Raw genomic sequence first — 19,675 nt, 5'->3', positions numbered from 1 at the left:
TTGTAACTTTTTTTTTTTTTTTTGGCCGCACCGTGTAGCATGCGGGATCTTAGTTCCCTGACCAGGGATCGAACCTGTGACCCTGCAGTGGAAGCACGGAGTCTTAACCACTGGACCACCAGGGATGGCTCTGTAAATTTTAACTAAGTAATATCTGAAGGAAATGAAGCTATGCTAATGACACTGCCAGGAAATTCATCAAGTTTAAGCCTACCTTAGTTCAGGGGCCTCGATAAAATGTTAACTGGCATCAACTGCATGTTAGACTAGAGTAAAATGCTCATGATTAATAAATTAGGGTAAAATGGGTAAATTAGGGTGATTTCCTACCATCTTAAAGTCTACCTTTGTGTAGTTCAGTATAGTCAAATGTGTAGATCTAGGACATCAAGACCTGGACAACTTCTAATTCATTCTCTTGCATTTATTTCCAGTATTTGTCACCAGAATAGATCCTTAACTGCTAAGGAAGAATTGATGTGGCATAAGCATTCGACAGAAATCCTTTCAGAGTATTCACATGTCAGTGCTGACAGCAAACCATTTCAGTGGAAAGTCAGACCAGTGAGCTCATGGGAGATACGTAAACACCTGGAATTGACAGCGCCTGCTGAAGGGATAACCCACATCTTAACAGCAGCTTCTTCGATAGAGATAGGGATTCAATTATGAACAAATCAGAAGAGGAAATGTCATTTAGCTCTGAAAAAGAAGGAAGTTTACTGTTTCTAGACTAGGAAGGAAGAGGCAAAGGACAGCTGGGCAACCCACTATTTCTAGCTTCTCATAACCCTAATAAAAATTAACATGAAATTATCCTTTCTATTTATAATTAAATAGTTAAGTGAACAGATACGTGTTTGTCTTATTAAAATAACTGTAAGCTGGAGAAAAAGCTAGAATCTTCTTGGTGATAGTTCTTGTAACATGATATTAGAAAATACCGAAGAAAATCCCATAGCCCTGCATTAACCAACAGGTTCACTTCCTTATAATTGTGGAAGTGTTGTCTGACTTAGTTTGAGCAAACAGCTAACTTTAAGGATCTGCAATCTGAAAATTTAATGCAGCTCCTGGGGAGGAGTGAATCTGTTCCCTTCATTGGAAGCTTCCGAATAGGACGGAGGACTCCACCGCCCCCCTTTATTACTTAAAAACCTTAAGTAATATAAGACATAGCCAAAATAATTTAAGGCAAAACCCTATAAATACACCAAAAAAAGAAAAAAACCCTGAAGGCAAAAAAAAAAAAAAAAAAAAAAGATAATAAAAGACTAGATAATTAGGAAATTAAAAAATCTGGTTAGTAAAGGCACATTAATAATTCTTGTAATTAATGTATTTTTTTAAGACTATTATTTTATTCCTTTCTCTCTGGAAAATGAAAAATCCATTAGTTTTTTTCCTTTTGCTTTTACCCAGAAATTAAAGGTTGGTAAGTGGTAATTAGCACAGCTCCTGTCAAAGCCAGTTGCCTAATGGGGACCGACATTTGACTTGAGTTGAAAGAATGGAATATGGCTAATGTAGAGTTCATTAGTCCCAGTTGCTTTCTTTGACGTTCTTTTCTCCTAACGTAAGAACAGGCATGCCCTGCTCTCTCTCTCTCTCCTCTCCTATTTTTAGACATATTGCTGTGCTGCTACGTTTCTATTCTAGAAGGTCTGGAGGCACAGTGGTGTAAGGAAGGTAAGTGGCAGCTGGGGCAAAATAACTCTCACTCCACATTTGGTCTAGGGTTTGCAGAGTAAGGTCTTTGCTCCTGCCCCCATCTCTGGCCCTGGGGAGGTGAAGGGACCCACTCCCTACATTGACTCTGTGCTGGGTTCTGTGCTCTTCCTCATACTTAACTTCATTTAACCCTTTCAATCTTGGGGCCTTAGGCTAACCTTACATTTTTGGAAACTACTGTCCCATAAGGTTAGACTCAACGTGGGTCTGTCTCACTCCAAAACCCATAGTACTTTTTCCATTCTCCTATGCAGCTGAGATGCTTGGTGGGTTTGTTTCAAGTACAGTAGACCAATACCAACACCCAGGCCAGTCAACTAAAGCTCTACTGTGTATTTGACAGAAATAACTGAAGAAAACATTTTTCATTCAGCAGGGCAAAGATGGAAATGTTGACAGAATTGGTGAATAGAGATGCTATTCTATTATTTCTGGAATACAGGCTTCCTTTACTACTGGGCTAACTACACAGCGTTCACAAGGCTGATTCACTTCTCTTACGCCACCAGCACAATGACTACAGTTAGAAATCTTTGGGCAATCATGTTGCAGACATATTAGGCCTTTTCCAGTTGGAGCTGACTCCAACTTATTCCACTGGTATTAACAAAACCAGTCATCTGGATGTAGAGTAGGAAAGAGTATGTGGACTTAAGAGAAAAGGCAAATAAGTAGAAAGAACACTGGAATTAGAACCAGAAGACCTGCCTTTGAACCCTGGCACTCCAATTAGCCTTGTGACATGAGGCAAGTCACTGACCCTCCCTGAGCACAACTTTGCTCATGCATAAAATGACAGGCGACAAGCCACGCCCTGCTTAGCTCACTGTTTTGAGGCTCCAATGTAGTAGGTGCTGGCACAGAGCAGACTACAAACTGCTATAAAAATCCTCAACTGGCATTACTGCCCCTCCAGGGGCATTCTGAAAATGTGTGGGGCTGTTTTCAGTTGCCTCAGTACCTGGAGGCTGCTACTGGCATGGAGTGGGTGGGGTGGGAAGTGGGATGCTCGTCTTCCTGCAAAGCACATGACTGTTCCACACAATGAAGACTCATCCCATATCCCGTGTGACTTTTTCCCCCTACCTGACTTTTATATGTCATTCTGGATGTTCATAGGGATGAAAACCTCTTCCAAATTAGCCCCAAACCTAATTCTGTTTTATATGTAAATACAAAGTATTTTTTCCGGTTTTAACGTTCCCTGGATCTATCAAGAATGCAGCCACCTTGTAAATGGAGGATAGATGTGTTACTCTGTCCAGAACGTCACCGTTTTGGGAAATCCCATTACAAAGGGCAATGCTGCTTGTGGTATTTGAGTTGACAGTCACTACACACCGTGCCTGGCTGCCTATAACAAATTCACAGTAATTCAATGGGTAAGTACAAGCATCTGACAGCTTCATCGTGCCTTTTGTATGGTCATCTCCAGAAAGTGACATACTGAGATACACACCATTTTGCTGGAAATTATTTTCCTTTATTTCTTCTGAAATACTACATTTGGGGGTATTATGTTGATGAAGGTATGCACATAGGTAGGTTATCAGCTCTGGCTTTCATTTAAGGATAATTAAGAAGACATTATAAAATATGCTATTAAAGAAGAAATACTGGGGCTAATAAGTGAGAAGCAAAAGCGTAAGGCATTAGTAAGAGTATGCTGAGTAGGTCTGAGTCCTCCTTGAGGAAGGGCATAGGAGAAGGAAACAGTTCTTTTTGTTCTGTTTGTTTTCTGTACCTCTCCCTCGCCCTAGGACTTACTTATTGTTATGTTTCTTTACTTAATAATTAGCCAATGTATCTCTTAATAGCATTCTATTTTCCTCTAAGATGCTTAAAAATTAAGTCAAATAAGTCAGTAACTAATTGTCTTTTCCCTGCAAGAGAGACTGCATTGTAGATTACAAAACCCGAAGAACAAGCGTGTACAGAAACGGGGAATATAAACCAGAAGTCTCTGCTTTGCACCCAGAGAGACCTGGAGTCATATCTTTTTTTTTTTTTTTTTTAAACATCTTTATTGAAGTATAATTGCTTTACAATGGTGTGTTAGTTTCTGCTTTATAACAAAGTGAATCAGTTATACATATACATATGTTCCCATATCTCTTCCCTCTTGCATCTCCCTCCCTCCCACCCTCCCCATCCCACCCCTCTAGGTGGTCACGAAGCACCGAGCTGATCTCCCTGTGCTATGCTGCTGCTTCCCACTAGCTATCTATTTTACGTTTGGTAGTGTATATATGTCCATGACACTGTCTCACCCTGTCACATCTCACCCCTCTCCCTCCCCATATCCTCAAGTCCATTCTCTAGTAGGTCTGTGTCTTTATTCCCGTCTTGCCACTAGGTTCTTCATGGCCTTTTTTTTTTTTTCCCTTAGATTCCATATATATGTGTTAACATACTGTTATTTGTTTTTCTCTTTCTGACTTACTTCACTCTGTATGACAGACTCTAACTCCATCCACCTCATTACAAATACCTCCATTTCATTTCTTTTTATGGCTGAGTAATATTCCATTGTATATATGTGCCACATCTTCTTTATCCATTCATCTGTCGATGGACATTTAGGTTGCTTCCATGTCCTGGCTATTGTAAATAGAGCTGCAATGAACATTTTGGTACATGACTCTTTTTGAACTATGGTTTTCTCAGGGTATATGCCCAGTAGTGGGATTGCTGGGTCGTATGGTAGTTCTATTTGTAGTTTTTTAAGGAACCTCCATACTGTTCTCCATAGTGGCTGTATCAATTTACATTCCCACCAACAGTGCAAGAGTGTTCCCTTTCCTCCACACCCTCTCCAGCATTTATTGTTTCTAGATTTTTTGATGATGGCCATTCTGACCGGTGTGAGATGACATCTCATTGTAGTTTTGATTTGCATTTCTCTAATGATTAATGACGTTGAGCATTCTTTCATGTGTCTGTTGGAAATCTGTATATCTTCTTTGGAGAAATGTCTATTTAGGTCTTCTGCCCATTTTTGGATTGGGTTGTTCGTTTTTTTGTTATTGAGCTGCATGAGCTGCTTGTAAATCTTGGAGATTAATCCTTTGTCAGTTGCTTCATTTGCAAATATTTTCTCCCATTCTGAGGGTTGTCTTTTGGTCTTGTTTATGGTTTCCTTTGCTGTGCAAAAGCTTTTAAGTTTCATTAGGTCCCATTTGTTTATTTGTGTTCTTATTTCCATTTCTCTAGGAGCTGGGTCAAAAAGAATCTTGCTGTGATGTATGTCATAGAGTGTTCTGCCTATGTTTTCCTCTAAGAGTTTGATAGTGTCTGGCCTTACACTTAGGTCTTTAATCCATTTTGAGTTTATTTTTGTGCATGGTGTCAGGGAGTGTTCTAATTTCATACTGGAGTCATATCTTATGGAGATTGATTTAATGACCTTTTTATACCCCCTGCTGATAAAACACATTAGAAAACTGAAAAGTTTCACAGTGGTAATGCATATAATTTCACAATACTGAATTAGATATTAGAAATGGTGAATTACACTCTGTATGTCCCTATGGTCTGCAAATTTAATACGTGCCTTTAAAACAAATGAAAAAATTCCTTAACTTGAGAAACAAGATTGTGGCCATAATCAACACTCTGATATGTCATCTTCTCTACTGTTATTTGTGTTTAAAATTCTACCGTTCCATCTTTAGAATAAGAATAGTGGGTCTATTACTATGATGGTTGCATAGTTCAACAGACTGAATTGTGAAAGAGATATACCATTTATCTGATGTAGAAGAAAAAAAGAGTAAAAAAAAAAAAAAAAAAGAATAGTGGGTCTGAAATATGACAATTTCTTTTCCCTGCCCTTTACAACTACTGTTAGAGAACATAAGAACTTGCAATTAGAGGAGGTGGGATATTGCTGGTGCAGCTCTGTGGTTCAAAATAGGTCAGAGAGCCCATGTGGAGATCTGGAATAGCTTTTCTGGAAAGGGTATGAAGCCTGTCTTCCAGCCTGTTCCAGGAGAACATTCTGGAAGGCAGGGGGTAGAGGAGTATGTAGGGAGCTACAAAGATTAGGCTGAAGGCATTTACTGACACTGACACAAAACCTAAGGTTTTCTTTGGCATATTTCTGGCTGCCAGCTATGTGGGGTCTCGTTTGGCTTGTTTGGGATTCTGCACTTCTCCAGGCAGCGAACTCTTCCTTGCTGAAATGCTCCTCAGAGAATACAAGCTCTGTACCTGCTGGAGGCGCAGGCTAAGTTCCTGATGACAGGTCTGTTGAACAGCTTCTGTCTTCTTTATGTCCCAGTTCAAAGCAACAGCCAATGCTTTAGGGTCCTCCTTGGCAACCAACTGCGGCAAGAGTAAGAACCATTAAGAACCAGCACCTCTGCTGCTCTCGTGATTTTCTTTAGGGGGGTGAGAATCGGCAATATCAGTCTATGTCATGTCTTTATGCTGAAATGCCAGGTCTCCTTCATATTCAATTGTCACAGGCCTCGTCTCACCATACAACACCAACAGGAAAGGACCTCTAGAGAGTAGTTTACTTGGAGCAACAATAAAGTCCTCCGCACACAGGAAATTTAGCCAAGCTCAAGTCAGTACAGCTTCTTTCCCTTCTAGCTACACCAAGGAAGTACTGGGAACAGGGACAAGGGTGAAGCATAAGAAGGAGCACCCAGGGACTTCCCTGGCGGTCCAGTGGTTAAGACTCTGCACTCCCACTGCAGGGGGCACAGGTTCGATCCCTGGTCGGGGAACTAAGATCCCACATGCCACTCGGCATGGCCAAAAATAAAATAAAATAAAATAACTGTGAAACAACTGATGAAACAAAAACACAAGCTACAGCAAATCCCCCCCCCCCCCAAAAAAAAGAAAGAAAGAAGGAACACCCACTTTGACGGGTTCCCTTCATCAAGCCTCCAGTTCCCTGGTCTGAAAGTGCAAGACGATCCCCTCGAGTGGGCCTTTCTCAAGGATATTTTATGTGCTTCTGTGGCCTCTGGATCTTTTTCAACCACTGACAGATGCATCTCAGAAGCCTGAGTCCTGCTATTCCTCCCTGTCGGGGTCAGACACTTCATTACCTACTTTGGACCAGAAAATAATGTTTGATGATCTGAGGGAGTGCACCCATTTTGTTTAAGATTTGGATTAAATGAGATGTTTGCAAATGCTTTGCATATAATACTGGGCAAATTGACAGCTACGATTCAAGGTCTGCAGAGGTGAAAAAGACCTGATACAAGCCTCTTCTTGCAAAGGTCAGGGTCCCTGGTGCTCGCCCACCTCCAAATCTTGACTAGACAAACTCAGCTCTGGAGCGGGTTTCTCCTTCAGTGCAGTAAGGATCTGGCTCGTAAGTGCAATTTCGGAGGAGCTCTCTCCAATACCCGTGTCAACTGCATCCCTCTCATCACCGAGGCCAGCTTTGGACTCTGCAAAGCAGATGTGAGACAGAGATCAGCACACCATGTACACATACAGCCATACCAACATCCAGCCAGAGCAATCAGCTGGGCAGACAGAAGCCGGTCATCTCAAGATGCCAGCAGCTGTGGCTTCACTGTTTTTGACCACATGGTAAGCATCTGGCTCTCTCTCAAGGAGAGGCTCTACTGAGTTCTCAGTGTAACTCCCCCAGCCGATGAATCCTACCTTGCTGCTTCAACAGGATGCTGCCCTCCTTCTCCAAAGCCCGGAGGTAAAGCTCCAAGAGCTGCTTGGACTGACGGGCTTCCTCTCTCTGGTCAAGGACCTGCTGGAGGGTGTTCTGGAGCCCCTGGACTGCGACACGACTTTGGCTGAGTTCCTGAGCCAGCTCTGAACATGGGACATCAATAAGCATCTGACAAACAAATACGGACTTTAAGAAATCGGAAAGTACTTTCTAAACGTGATGTTACAGCTCTCAAATACATCAATTTCGCAGACTCATTTCATCTAGTTCCCAAAGTTACCTAATATGGCTGCCTGAAAGTCAGGAAAGAGGCATGTAATTTTTTCAGTTTTCCTCTGGTGAAAAAATTAGGAAAACATTGCCTTAGTGCCTTATTAAAAACAAAACAAACAGAAATAGAGTCACAGATGTAGAAAACAAACTTATGGTTACTGGGGGGGGAGGGGGAAGAGGGATAAATTGGGAGACTGGCATTGACATATACACACTACTATATACAAAATAGATAACTAATAATGACCTACTGTACAGCACAGGGAACTCTACTCAATACTCCGTAATGACCAATTTGGGAAAAGAATCAAAAAAGAGTGGATATATGTATATGTATAACTGATTCACTTTGCTGTACAGCAGAAACTAAAACAATATTGTAAATAACTATACTCCAAATAAAAATTAAAACAAAACAAAATCCTGATATTAAATAACCCATTATATACATTGTACAGAATATAAAGGAGGAGGTGTATGATCACTTGTACAATGAATCAGTATGAGGCTGTTTCAAGCAAAAGTCTTTCTGATGGTTTTAACCTTAAACATTTTTATTATACATGTTCATACTTTGAACGACTATTTTTCAAATATAAACTACTCAGCTTTTAAATGACGTGTTCAGTCTGTGAAATAAGGGAGACCTCACTTATCATACCCTAGATCTTAAGAAGGCTCAATCTTTTGGCATATACAGCACTAGATTAAAAATAGTCTTCAGGGCTTCCCTGGTGGCAAAGTGGTTAAGAATCCGCCTGCCAATTCAGGGGACACGGGTTCGAGCCCTTGTCTGGGAAGATCCCACATGCCGTGGAGCAACTAAGCCCGTGCGCCACAGCTACTGAGCCCTCATGCCACAACTACTGAAGCCTGTGCACCTACAGCCTGTGCTCTGCAACAAGAAAAGCCACCGCAATGAGAAGCCCGTGCATTGCAACGAAGAGTAACCCCCGCTCGCCACAACTAGAGAAAGCCCACGTGCAGCAATGAAGACCCAAGGCAGACAAAAATAAATTTAAAAAAATAATAATTAAAAAATAAAAAAATAATAAAAAATAAAAATAGTCTTCATAAGAGAAAAGATCAAACTGTTGAAATTCTTGGAGAGTAAATCTAACTTCAGCTGCAGATTAGAATATGGAGCTTGATAAGAAATACAATAATAAGCGTTTGCATTTCTCGAGCACTTACCATATATCAGTGAGAAAACTGATGTAAAACTCTTAGGACAGAAAGTGATGAGGAGGGCTGCTCTAGATTGGGAAAGGCCTCTTTGAAGAGGTGACTTTATAAGTTATCCTTAACTTTCATATTGCATCAATTTTCGAACAAGTAGTATTAATATACATTCATAAGGTTCAAAATTCAAGAAGTACAAACCTTACGAGGTAAGTACTAGTATTACCACCACCTTACACAGATGAGGAAAGTGAGGCAAGAGCAGTTAATAACGTCCCCAGGATCAGTCAGTCTTAGTTCTAATCCTCAGGACGCTGTGTAATTGACCCCTGTGCTCCTCCCTTCGCTCCCATCTGTTCTCACTCCCCATGGTCCCCGAGACGGTGGTTCCTTTCCTCTACCTGTCGCGTGGCCGGCCTCTGCAAGCTCCTGTCCTAAGCTTCCCCGTGGAGCCTAGCTGTCAGGGCCAGGCTCACTTACATTCTGGTGTCCCTGTTTCGGTAAGGACGGCTGTGCTCCTTATTCTACGGGTATCATAATATGCTAGTCTGTTGGGATGGGAAGGGATCTCGTGACCCCTTTCTGTTTCTTTTTTTTTGGCCATGGGGCATGTGGGATCTTAGTTCCCCAACCAGGGATCGAACCTACGCCCCCTGCAGTGGAAGCACAGAGTCTTAACCACTGGATTGCCAGAGAAGTCCCCCCTTTCTGTTTCATAAAACAGGAAAAACAAGAAAGAAAAAAATCAAGCTTGCTCCTGCCCTCCCTCTGCCTGGAACACTCTGGCCCCAGCCTTTCCATGGCAGGCTTCCTCTTGTCCTTCAGGGTCTCCTCTTGGGACCTGCCAATGTTTCTCAACTAAATTCTATGAATTTATTCTATGCACAAGCATGTGTGCAAAATGACACTGATCTAAGCTTTTTGCAGCACTGACTAGAATAGCAAGACTGGTGACAACCCACATGTCCCCCAGTGGGGGAGTCTCATTAAATAAGTCATGGTACAGGCATGAAATGGAATATTATGCAGTGGTGAAAAAGAGGTGAGGATGTCTTTTATAAACTGATCTGGAATACTTTCCAAATCTTTCTTTAAGACAGAGTAGAGGGCTTCCCTGGTGGCACAGTGGTTAAGAATCTACCTGCCAATGCAGGGGTCACGGGTTCGAGCCCTGGTCTGGGAGGATCCCACATGCTGTGGAGCAACTAAGCCCGTGTGCCACAACTATTGAGCCTGTGCTCTAGAGCCCAGGAGCCACAGCTACTGAGCCCACGTGCCACAGCTACTGAAGCCCGCATGCCTAGAGCCCATGCTCTGCAACAAGAAAAGCCACCGCAATGCAATGAGAAGCCCACGCACCGCAACGAGGAGTGGACCCCACTCACTGCAACTAGAGAAGGCCTGCGCTCAGCAACGAAGACCCAACACAGCCAAAAATAAATAAATAAAATAAATAAATTAAAAAAAAATTAAAACAGTAGAGATGCTTCCACTTGTGTGATATAGGGGAGGAGGTGAAAACACTTATGTATTTGTTTGTATATAAAATATCTCTGGAAAGGGAAACTGACAGATTGGTTGTCTCCAGGAAGGGGAAGTTGGATGGCTGGGGGCAGGAGTCAGACTTTTCCTGTATATCCTTTTTTTTCTAAGCAGCTTAATTGAGGGATTTCCCTGATGGTCCAGTGGTTCAGACTCCATGTTTCCAATGCAGGGGACGTGGCTTCGATTCCTGGTCAGGGAACTAAGATCCCACATGCCCCATGGCCAAAAAACCCCCCAAAAAACCCAGCTTTATTGGGATATAGTTAATATACTATACAATTCACCCATATAAATAAAGTGTATAATTCAGTGGGTTTCAGTATAATTAGTGGTCTTATGATAGTGCAATCACCACCACAATCAGTCTTAGAACATATTCACCACCCCAGAAAGAACTGTACCCATTAGTAGTTCCTCCTTATTCCTCCTCAAAACTCCCCACCAACCCCATCCCTAGGCAACCACTAATCTACCTTCTATTTCTACGGACTTGTGTATTCTGGCCATTTCATATAAATGCAATCATAAAATATGTGGCCTTTCATGTCTGGCTTCTTTCACTTAGCATAATGTTTTCAAGTTTTATCCATGTCGTAGCATGTATTAATACTCCATTCCTTTTTATGGCTGAATAATATATTCCATTGTTTGGATATACCACATTTTATTTATCTAGTTATCAGCTGACAGACATTTGGGTTGTTTTACTTTCTGGCTACCTGTGTATCCTTCTATACCTCTTGGATTTTGAACCATGTGAAAGTATTAATATGATTTATTCAAAATAAATATACAAGTTTAAAAAATTACCAAAAGGTCACCTCCTTTCAGGAGGCTTCCCATCACCCTTGGCACACTGCCCTGTCTGACATGCTGCTTATTTTGTCTGCCTCCTTCCACCAGGACTTGAGTTCCATTAGAGCAGGGACTGTGTCTGGCTTGTTCACCATTGTACCCCTGTGCACAGAACCATGTCAGGCAGAGGACAAGGGCTCAATAAATATTTTTTTGAGTTAACAATACTATTTTTATCCTAATTCTACTGGAGAGGAAACATAAGCAGAGAGGCTAAGTTACCGGTTCAAAGTCATAGAGATGGAGCTAAGATTTAATCTGCATTCTTTAGCAGTACATCCTTGACCCAAGCCTTGGGCCTAAATGGGTCTAGGTGGGGCCTTGGCGTCTGTGTTTTTAAAAAGCTCCACTGGTGATTCTGATGCAGGGTGAGGGGTGAAAATTTCCTACTCTAGGTGAGAGAATTAGAAAATGAAGAACCTTGGTTGTCATCTAAGAATTACTTAAAAATTAAGAAGCGATGAAATTATTATGGCAGGATGCACGGCAACTAAGGCGCTGGGGGCAGCACAGGCCGGAGGAGCGTGGCTATGGGTTGCGGAGGAGGCTTACTTGGAGGTCCTCCTCGGACAGGAGGACGATGCTGGACAGGTCTGCTTTCAGCTGCCTGGCCACATTCTTCCACTTCAACCCTGCCCCGCTGTCTGTTTCATCTCCGTCAAAGGACTCTTGGGTAATCCAAGCCGTACCTCCATCTGATACATGGGAGAAAATGCCGGTCAGAGTCAGATTAACCGGAAGTGCTGTTTTCACTTCCTCCTCCAACTCAGACCTCGAGGATGTGGGCACATCCTTCCGACAGATCACTTATAATAATTTCGATGGTGAAGGAAGCACCTTTTCTCAGGGATTCATGGGAAAGCCAATCCCCATCTAGGACCTTAATTTTCCCTCTTGTTCCATTTTCCATTTCTTTTTTTTTTTTTTGGCTGCAGCAGGTTTTAGCTGCAGCACGTGGGGATCTTTGTTTGGCATGAGGGATCATTCGCTGTGGCGTGCAGGCTCCAGAGTGCATGGGCTCTGTAATTTGTGGCACGCGGGCTCTCTAATTGTGGCGTGCAGGCTCTCTAGTTGTGGCGTGCAGGCTCAGTTGCTGTGGTGCGAGGGCTTAGTTGCCCCGTGGCATGTGGGATCTTAGTTCCCCGACCAGGGATCGAACCCACATCCCCTTCATTGGAAGGTGGATTTTTTTACCACTGGACCACCGGGGAAGTCCCCATCTTCCATTTATTTCTGTGTGAAACTGTTCTGTGTTCTTTTACGGAAGGAAGCCACTTAAATCCAATGTATGCTTATGCATACCCAGGATACTGTCACACTTCCCTTTAGGTTGGTTTTTGTGTGTGTGGGTGTGTTCTATTTCTGTATCCCAAATCATTCATCCTCATCAGCACTCCTCCTGTGCTGGGCGATGGGGCTTACCCTCGACTGGAGGAGCTGCAGCCACTGTTTGCTGTCCCTTGGGCCCGTGTACAAAGGTGGCTGGGAAAGCCATTGCTGAAGGGTGACTTCCTCACTTTAGTGGCCTAGGGACTTTCCTCAAGACACTTCTTTAGCTCTTTGATCCTTGCCCGTCAATATTAGTTCCCTTTGTATTTCCAGTGAGGACGATGCTAATGATGGTGATAGGTAATATTTATTCGTCTTACTGTGTACCAGGTGAGATCTAAGTGCTTTCTATCAGTGGCTCTCAGCTGGGAGTGATTTTGCCCATCCCACCCCCAGTAGACGTGTGACAATGTCTAGAGGCATTCTTGCTTGTCACAGTTAGGGTGAGGAGATGCCGCTGACACCTAGTAGGTAAAGGCCAGCGATGCTGCTGAACGCCCTGCGAGGCACAGGACAGCAGCCCCACGACAAAGGATTCCCCGGCCCGAAACGTCAGCAGTACTGTTGAGAAGCCCTGGCTTGATACGTACTACGTTCTAGTATCCTCACAACAACGCTAGGAGACAGGTACTGTAATTATTATCTCAATACGGGGCTGAAACGTTAGATAATCTGCTCAAGGTCACACGGCTAGTAAATGGCAGAGCCAGGATTCAGACCAGACAGTCTGACCCCACCCGCGGCACAGATCTCTCTGCCTTGCTGCGTTTTAGTTGCTGTCGGTCTGTGAGTTATTTGAGAACTGAGCCCATCTCATTCATCTTCATCCCCAGACTCAGCACCACTCTGGTATACAGAAGGTGCTCAGTAAATGTTTGCTGCATAAATGCTTAAACAGACAGCCAAACAGCAACCAGGTGCCTATGCAGTAAAATAAATCATGATGGATGGTATATTGTATATACGGCCAGCATTTCTTACCTGAATTGCTGTAAGCCCACTTCTCATTCCCAGCCAGTGCCACAAACTTAGTATTGGCAGGAAGACACAGGAAGTAATCGTCATCATCCACTATGGTGCCATCCTCTGCCAGGACCAGGGTGACTGGTGCCAGGGACTTGTCAATGGCCAGAATGTCACAAGCTGAGAGGAATAAAATGTTGGTAATTGACAAGTATCCATAGGGAAATTACATCTGTCCTTGCACTCTCAATATGTATGCCCCGGGACTTCCCTGGTGGCGCAGTGGTTAAGAATCCGTCTGCCAATGCATGGGACACAGGTTTGAGCCCTGGTCCGAGAAGATCCCACATGCCGCGGAGCAACTAAGTCCATGTGCCACAACTACTGAGCCTGCGCTCTAGAGCCCGCGAGCCACAACTGCTGAGCCCACGTGCCGCAACTACTGAAGCCCGCACGCCTAGAGCCTGTGCTCCGCAACAAGAGAAGCCACTGCAATGAGAAGCCCACGCACTGCAGCGAAGAGTAGCCCCCGCTTGCCTCAACTAGAGAAAGCCCCCGCGCAGCAACGAAGACCCAGTACAGCCAAAAGTAAATTAAAAAAAAAAATATATGCCCCCAGAGCCTAGAAAAATCCCTGGTAATAATAACTGTAATAACTATAATGATGACCACTAGCACTAATATAACACTTACCATGTCCCTGGTACTGTACTAAGTGCTTTTCAGATACAGCATTTAATTTCATAACAATCCTATAACATAGATACTATTGTTACTCCCATTTTTACAGATGTCAAGCCCAAGGCTCAGAGAAGTTAAGTAATTTGCCCAAGGTCACACAGTAAGTGGCAGAGCCGGCATTTCAACCCACACAGTCTGGCTCTTGAAAATGTGTTTTTCTTCCAGCTACTCTACACCCACATTAGGAGGCACTTGAGCCTTTACTTGGATGAACAACAAACCAAAGTCTGATTTGATTCCTTGAGAACAAGCAGTCTTTCATTCATTTCCTCAGTGGTCTACTCAAATTCTCCTATGTGTCAAATGTCACAAAGAAAAAAGAGAAAAAGAAAAGAAAATTTTAAAAAAGAAAAGAAAAAAAAATGACTTTATGTTCTCGCAGTATCTTTCTTTGCAGCTTTACTAACATATAGGAAAGTATAAGAGAAGCAGAAGGCAGAAGTTTGTAACAGTAGCTTTTCATCTTTATGATCACTGGGCAAGAGGTTTTGTCCAGGGCAGGTCTGTACCATCCCAATTAGTAATGGCAATGCCTAAAATGCTAATGGGACTAGACTAGGCAGAGAAGTAGCCAAGAGACTACAAAGATCATTGGGCAATGCTGTCTTCCACCCAAATAGAACAGCAAGCCTTGTATAGGCCGAGCTCCAGAAACACAAGCACTTACACAAGCCTCTGTGCCAAATGCAACCATCCACTGCACTGAAGGGGCACTAAATCTTAAGCAACTTCATGCCAAGCAAAAAATATGTAAACACTTATATGGCAAAAGCCATGTCACTAAAGCATTTAGAGTGCTTTGGCTGTTCCTGCATCTCTGAAAGACATCTGTCTGATATCTGTTGGGCTTGGTGACTCTGGGGAAGCCCTGAACATGCTGACACAGACGTCCACTACATGCCCGGGGATGACACACACGTTTAACCAATAGAACTTCTTTGAGTAAGCAATTTACTGCTACAGGCCAGCAACGTTTAAGTCGTTTGAATATATCATCTCCTTCCAGACTCCCAATCCTGTGGAGCAGGGCTGGAAATACACCCACTTTGCTGAAGAGAAAACTGGGGATGGAGAGATGGTTAAGTGTAAGGTCAGGCAGCTAGTAACAGTATGAGGCTCAGAATTTCTGTCAACTCGGTTACTCACAGCAGACGTGCCTTGTCTGGCCCTCCCGGATGGTCGGTAACAGCTCCCTCTTTACCGCACAGGTACCTGCCAGAGCTGACTGTGGAAACCCGCTCCCACCCCGCCGTAGGCTCAGCTGGGGGCCCCAGTACCACCTTAGGGAGCCTGAGTGGCAAGAATACACTGGACTGGGTTCGATCCAAAATCTGAGTCATCTGAGGCGAAGCACCGAAGTAGAGTCTGTCTTAATTCGCATATTGCTTCCCGTCTGCCTCTCCACCATATGAATCTCACACAAGATAAATTAAGTTAAAGCGCCTGTAAACGCTATGAAACTGCTAAGTCGCCATACCCACTTGAGTCTTCTCTGTTCCAAGGCTCCACTCGAGCGACAAGAAGCCCCAAGTCGCCTCTCCTGACCCCGCCTTGCCCCGCCGGACATCCCCACCTCTCCCTGGGTCCCTTCAGCCCGGGCCCCGGCCCCCCAAGTCCTCGCCCCCGTCCCCCCAAGTCCTCGCCCCCGTCCCGTGCCAACCCTTGCTCCTCAGCTCCTCGAGGCAGGAGGCCGCCACGCCGTGCTGTTCCCGGCTGTGGTTGCGGCACAGGAGACACTGCTTTAGAGCCCGGATCTCGCTGGGTTCTGGAACGCTGGGGCCCCCGGCCACCTCCGTCATCTTCAGGGTCTGACCTGACCTACGCGCGGACGTCAGGGGGGGGCTGGACGCGGGAGTCCTACCCAACTCCACCCCCCCGCGGCATGCCGGGAGATGTAGTTCTCGCTGTAGCAAATCACGCGTGGGACCAAGGCACGCCGGGAGATGTAGTTCTAGTTGCAGCTAATCCCCTGCGGCCCCGGGGGCATGCCGGGAGCTGTAGTCTGTGGGTTCAAAGCCGACTTAGGTCGCGCAATTCAGACCCCGGAGGTGTTTTTTTTTTTTCTGCCTTATATGAAGGGGTTGCATTCGCGCGTTCAAAATGAGGTCAATAGAGATTTATTTTGCATTATGAAGGACACGCCTGTATACTCCCTTGAATTGTTAGAGCACTCCTTTCTATATATATAGATAGATGCAAGATATTAATACATAAAGCAGTGTCATTTTACTGTGTTAATTTGTTTTTCCTTTCCAACCTGAACAGATCTATAAAATGTCCCAACCTTCACGCTGATCTGAAGGAAGTCAGTTTTAAAAATTGCTGAGTGTAGTTTTCAGTCTGGCTGAAAACATAACAGAGAAGCATAAGATACTCGCACATTTCCACTCTTTCGATTCCCTGCTTCAGCTCTCCAAATTGGGTTGGGACCTCGGAACGAAATGCTTAAATAACTAGATTAAACATTAAGGTCTCAAAGAAATCAGAGAGAAAAGGGTAAATGCGAACCACATCACTGTTGAGATTGTTCAGATGCTGCTTGACAACATATTTGTCTTTGTTCTAATACTGTTACTTATGGAAAAGTCTGTGTTTTTCACTCCTGAAAAACTACCATTTAAGATTAAAATAATAATTAAAAAATTATCAGAAAGTTTCCTTGCTTAAAAAGGGGGCATTCTATATAAACAAGGAATAATTATCAGCCCGTATTCATTCAGGGTCAATCTCTTTCATATTTTGTTATTAAAGGAAATCAGATATTATGAGAAAAAGACATGTAAAAGTGTTTGGTAGGACGAATTGTTAACTGAGGCAACCCTTTTGAATACACCATCAATGATCAAAAAACAACTGCAATGGAACTGACTGATAGTTCTAATGTATGCAATCCTTTCGTATAATTTCACAATTAGCTTAAAATCTAACAACTCAACCGCTATAAAGTGATAACGGTTCGTAGAAGCCTCTCCTCTCCAAAAAGCCCCCTCTTCTGAGTTCTCCTAATAGACCTGCATACCGTTATCAGACTCCTAGCTCCAAGGTGTAATTGAGCGCGCGCGCGCGCGCGTGTGTGTGTGTGTATTTGGCCTAGACTTGAGAGCAGGGGTTGAGTCTTGGATCTTTTTATTTCTCGCGGCTACCAAAGTGCCTGACAAATGATAGGCACCCAACTGAACCATCAGTTAATTAATTAATTAATTTCCAGGTTTCTTCACATTCATTCATTTATTAAATACTTACGGTGTCCCTACATGTGCCCAAGGCACTGTGAAGATGGGCAGAGATTTAATTCAATAAGTATAATATAGATATAAGAAAGCAAAAAGGACAGGCATCGTTCTTGCTGGAAAGCAGAGACCTAACGGAAAGAGTGAGCGGTGTGGGGGACGTGGGAGTTCCCCTCTCCTCCCCGGGTGTCCCCTATCGACAGCTCAGTTCCGGCTACTTTAGTCTGGGCGAGAGAGCGAGAGCGGGGGCGCTTGGGAGAAGCCTCGCCCAGCGGCGATAGACTAGTCAGGCCTCAGAAAGATGGCGTCCTCGGAGCAGGCAGAGCAGCCGAGCCAGGTAAGGGGAGTGGGGCTGCCCCGCAGTACTGGCGGGGACCCCGCTGGAGGGGGCGCTCGGCGGGTGGCTGGGAGCCCGGTGGTGACCCTGAGCCTCGGAAGCCGGGGGCCCCGACCTCTTGCCTCCTCCGGGGCCCCGCCCCTCCCCAGGTCCTCGCCGCCCGGCCCCTCCCCGCGTGACCCCTCCTTGACCACATTCCCGAGCAGGGGCCCGGGGGCGCCCGAGGGCCCCCACTTCCCGCCTGCCGGTCCCTCGGGTCCCACTTGTGCTTGGCCAGGTCGGTGGCGGGATTCTTGAGAAGCCCCCCAGGCTTGAGCTGCGAGGGCCCCTGCTTGAGGAGAGGGGTGAGAGGCTGGATCGTTCCCGGCCCTTCCCTCTCGGGATGGGCCTTATTCCATCAGGGTTCCCTCTCTCTCGCAGCCTCAGCCTCCTGGGTGGCCCCGCTGCCAGCCTCTTCGTCGTTAGTCACCTTTGCGCTTCCCCTGCCAAGTTGGAGGGTGGGAAATGTACTTGGACCCTCTCAGTGCGTTGGTAGGAAGGGGACTCACTGTAATCAACCGACGCCACCGAGCTTTTGGCTGGTGATCCGTCTTTGCTGCCCAGAGTTAGGTTTTCTTGGCCAGGGGCTCTAGCTTTTCAGCCACAGACTCAGCCAAATCCCACTCCAGTCGGGGGACCTTGAGGACCAGTGCTCATGCCTGTACGTCTGCTGTCAGGAAGCAGTAGATGCTAAGGCCTCTGTAGGCGTTTGTAGTCCAAAGGTGGGGTGGGCTGAGGTGAGGAGGATGGGGTTAGCGGTACCTTACAATTACGGAGTGTGTGCTGTCATGCGGAGGACAAATTACGCTTATTATCTCGTTTAATGCTCATTACAGCCCTTATGAAGTACGGGCTGTTAACCGCCATTTTGCAGGGTCTGTAACGTGCCCCAGATCATTTGCCTGATTAAGCCTGGATTTGAACCCGGCTGTGTGTGAGTCCACTAGTTAGCCCTACATGTTTAAGTTTAGTTAAGATTAGACAGAGGAGGAAGAAAATGGTTTTAACCTGGACCTCATCACTCATCTCTCACCTGCTTGAATACACCTGTGGACTTCTCAGCGGCCTCCTGGTATTTCAGTTCCTTCCTTGGAAGAATACGGCTTAGTGTTTCTTATTACTGTTTTATTCTTTATGATAATTCTGTTACAGGAATTGCACATAGAGGAGTTGTGAGTTCCCCAGACCAGCTTCCGTTAGAGCGAATGATTCAGAGAGATGTCCAGATTGTAAAATGTGAGCAATAATTAGGGCTGATTCTGGTCTTCTCACTGTCGGAAATTCTGGAGTGTGGGGAGTGTCCTGGTGGTGGGGTGGTTCCTCCTTTCCTGCCTTAACCCACTTAGCTTGCTGAAATGCTGAGGCTCCTCAGAATCTAGGTTTCTCTGAGCTGTTACATGTTAGGAATGCGCATAGGCTGGGATTGAAGGATGCCAGCACGTATAATTTGCCAGTGCTGTGAAGGTTACTAAAAATTCTGCCACTCGGAGCCTTTGTAGTGCCCAAGGATTCCTTTGGTTCTGGAAATTGGCCTCTCTGTACACGTGCAAGGGATCTAGGTTCGTTAAGGGGGCTGGGCCTGCACTTGTTTGGTTTTCAACTCTGCTTCTTTGCCCTCCTTTCCAAAGCTGATAGAGATGGGATTGCATCAGAAAATGCTGGCAGCTTGGGAAAAAACTTGAATGCTTCACGCCAAATTCTGTCACTGACAATAAGCTGCAAATGCACACTTTTTTTTTTAAATTAAAAAAATAGTTTTATTTTTGGCTGTGTTGGGTCTTCGTTGCTGCG

General features: G+C 44.7%; 2 protein-coding genes across 11 annotated transcripts in view; one reads left to right on the top strand and one right to left on the bottom strand.

Annotated features, from left to right (window-relative positions):
• Positions 1-5,000: 5,000 nt before the first annotated feature.
• On the bottom strand, positions 5,001-16,173 carry DFFA (DNA fragmentation factor subunit alpha). 4 transcript variants are annotated; one of them, XM_082461367.1, is made up of 6 exons: positions 15,939-16,173; positions 13,556-13,717; positions 11,798-11,940; positions 7,369-7,576; positions 7,000-7,148; positions 5,001-6,057 (listed from the first exon to the last, which is right to left on the bottom strand). In XM_082461367.1, the coding sequence occupies exons 1-6, from the start codon at positions 16,075-16,077 to the stop codon at positions 5,845-5,847; spliced, it is 1,014 nt and encodes a 337-aa protein (XP_082317493.1). In that variant the 5' UTR covers positions 16,078-16,173; the 3' UTR covers positions 5,001-5,844. The 4 variants fall into 4 exon arrangements, with proteins under 4 accessions (XP_082317493.1, XP_082317494.1, XP_082317495.1 ...); XM_082461368.1 differs by having other exon boundaries at positions 7,369-7,558; positions 15,939-16,172; XM_082461369.1 differs by lacking the exon at positions 13,556-13,717 and having other exon boundaries at positions 15,939-16,169.
• Positions 16,174-17,721: 1,548 nt separating this feature from the next.
• PEX14 (peroxisomal biogenesis factor 14) overlaps positions 17,722-19,675 on the top strand; it is a 139,577-nt gene continuing 137,623 nt past the window's right edge. For 2 of the 7 annotated variants that reach the window (XM_082461328.1, XM_082461325.1), the window contains exon 1: positions 17,795-17,845. In XM_082461328.1, the coding sequence (XP_082317454.1) occupies positions 17,810-17,845 (36 nt within the window). In that variant the 5' untranslated portion in view covers positions 17,795-17,809. Of the gene's footprint in view, positions 17,846-19,675 lie in introns of all 7 variants that reach the window. The other 5 variants (XM_082461324.1, XM_082461323.1, XM_082461327.1 and 2 more) reach the window with 5 other exon arrangements.

Source organism: Balaenoptera physalus (genome assembly GCF_965194825.1).
Source record: "Balaenoptera physalus genome assembly, chromosome: 1".
Classification (NCBI taxonomy): domain Eukaryota; kingdom Metazoa; phylum Chordata; class Mammalia; order Artiodactyla; family Balaenopteridae; genus Balaenoptera; species Balaenoptera physalus.
Note: the sequence above shows the minus strand (reverse complement) of the source record. Positions and strands in the feature narration are given on the sequence as shown.

What these genes read in the sequence shown, in the direction of transcription:
- DFFA (XM_082461367.1), bottom strand. Translation starts at nt 16,077, where the DNA reads ATGACGGAGGTGGCCGGGGGCCCCAGCGTTCCAGAACCCAGCGAGATC. An exon ending in GTGGGCTTACAGCAATTCAG is followed by an intron (nt 11,941 to 13,555) that starts GTAAGAAATGCT and finishes CCCATGTATCAG; the next exon opens with ATGGAGGTACGGCTTGGATT. An exon ending in CATCCTGTTGAAGCAGCAAG is followed by an intron (nt 7,149 to 7,368) that starts GTAGGATTCATC and finishes TCTGCTTTGCAG; the next exon opens with AGTCCAAAGCTGGCCTCGGT.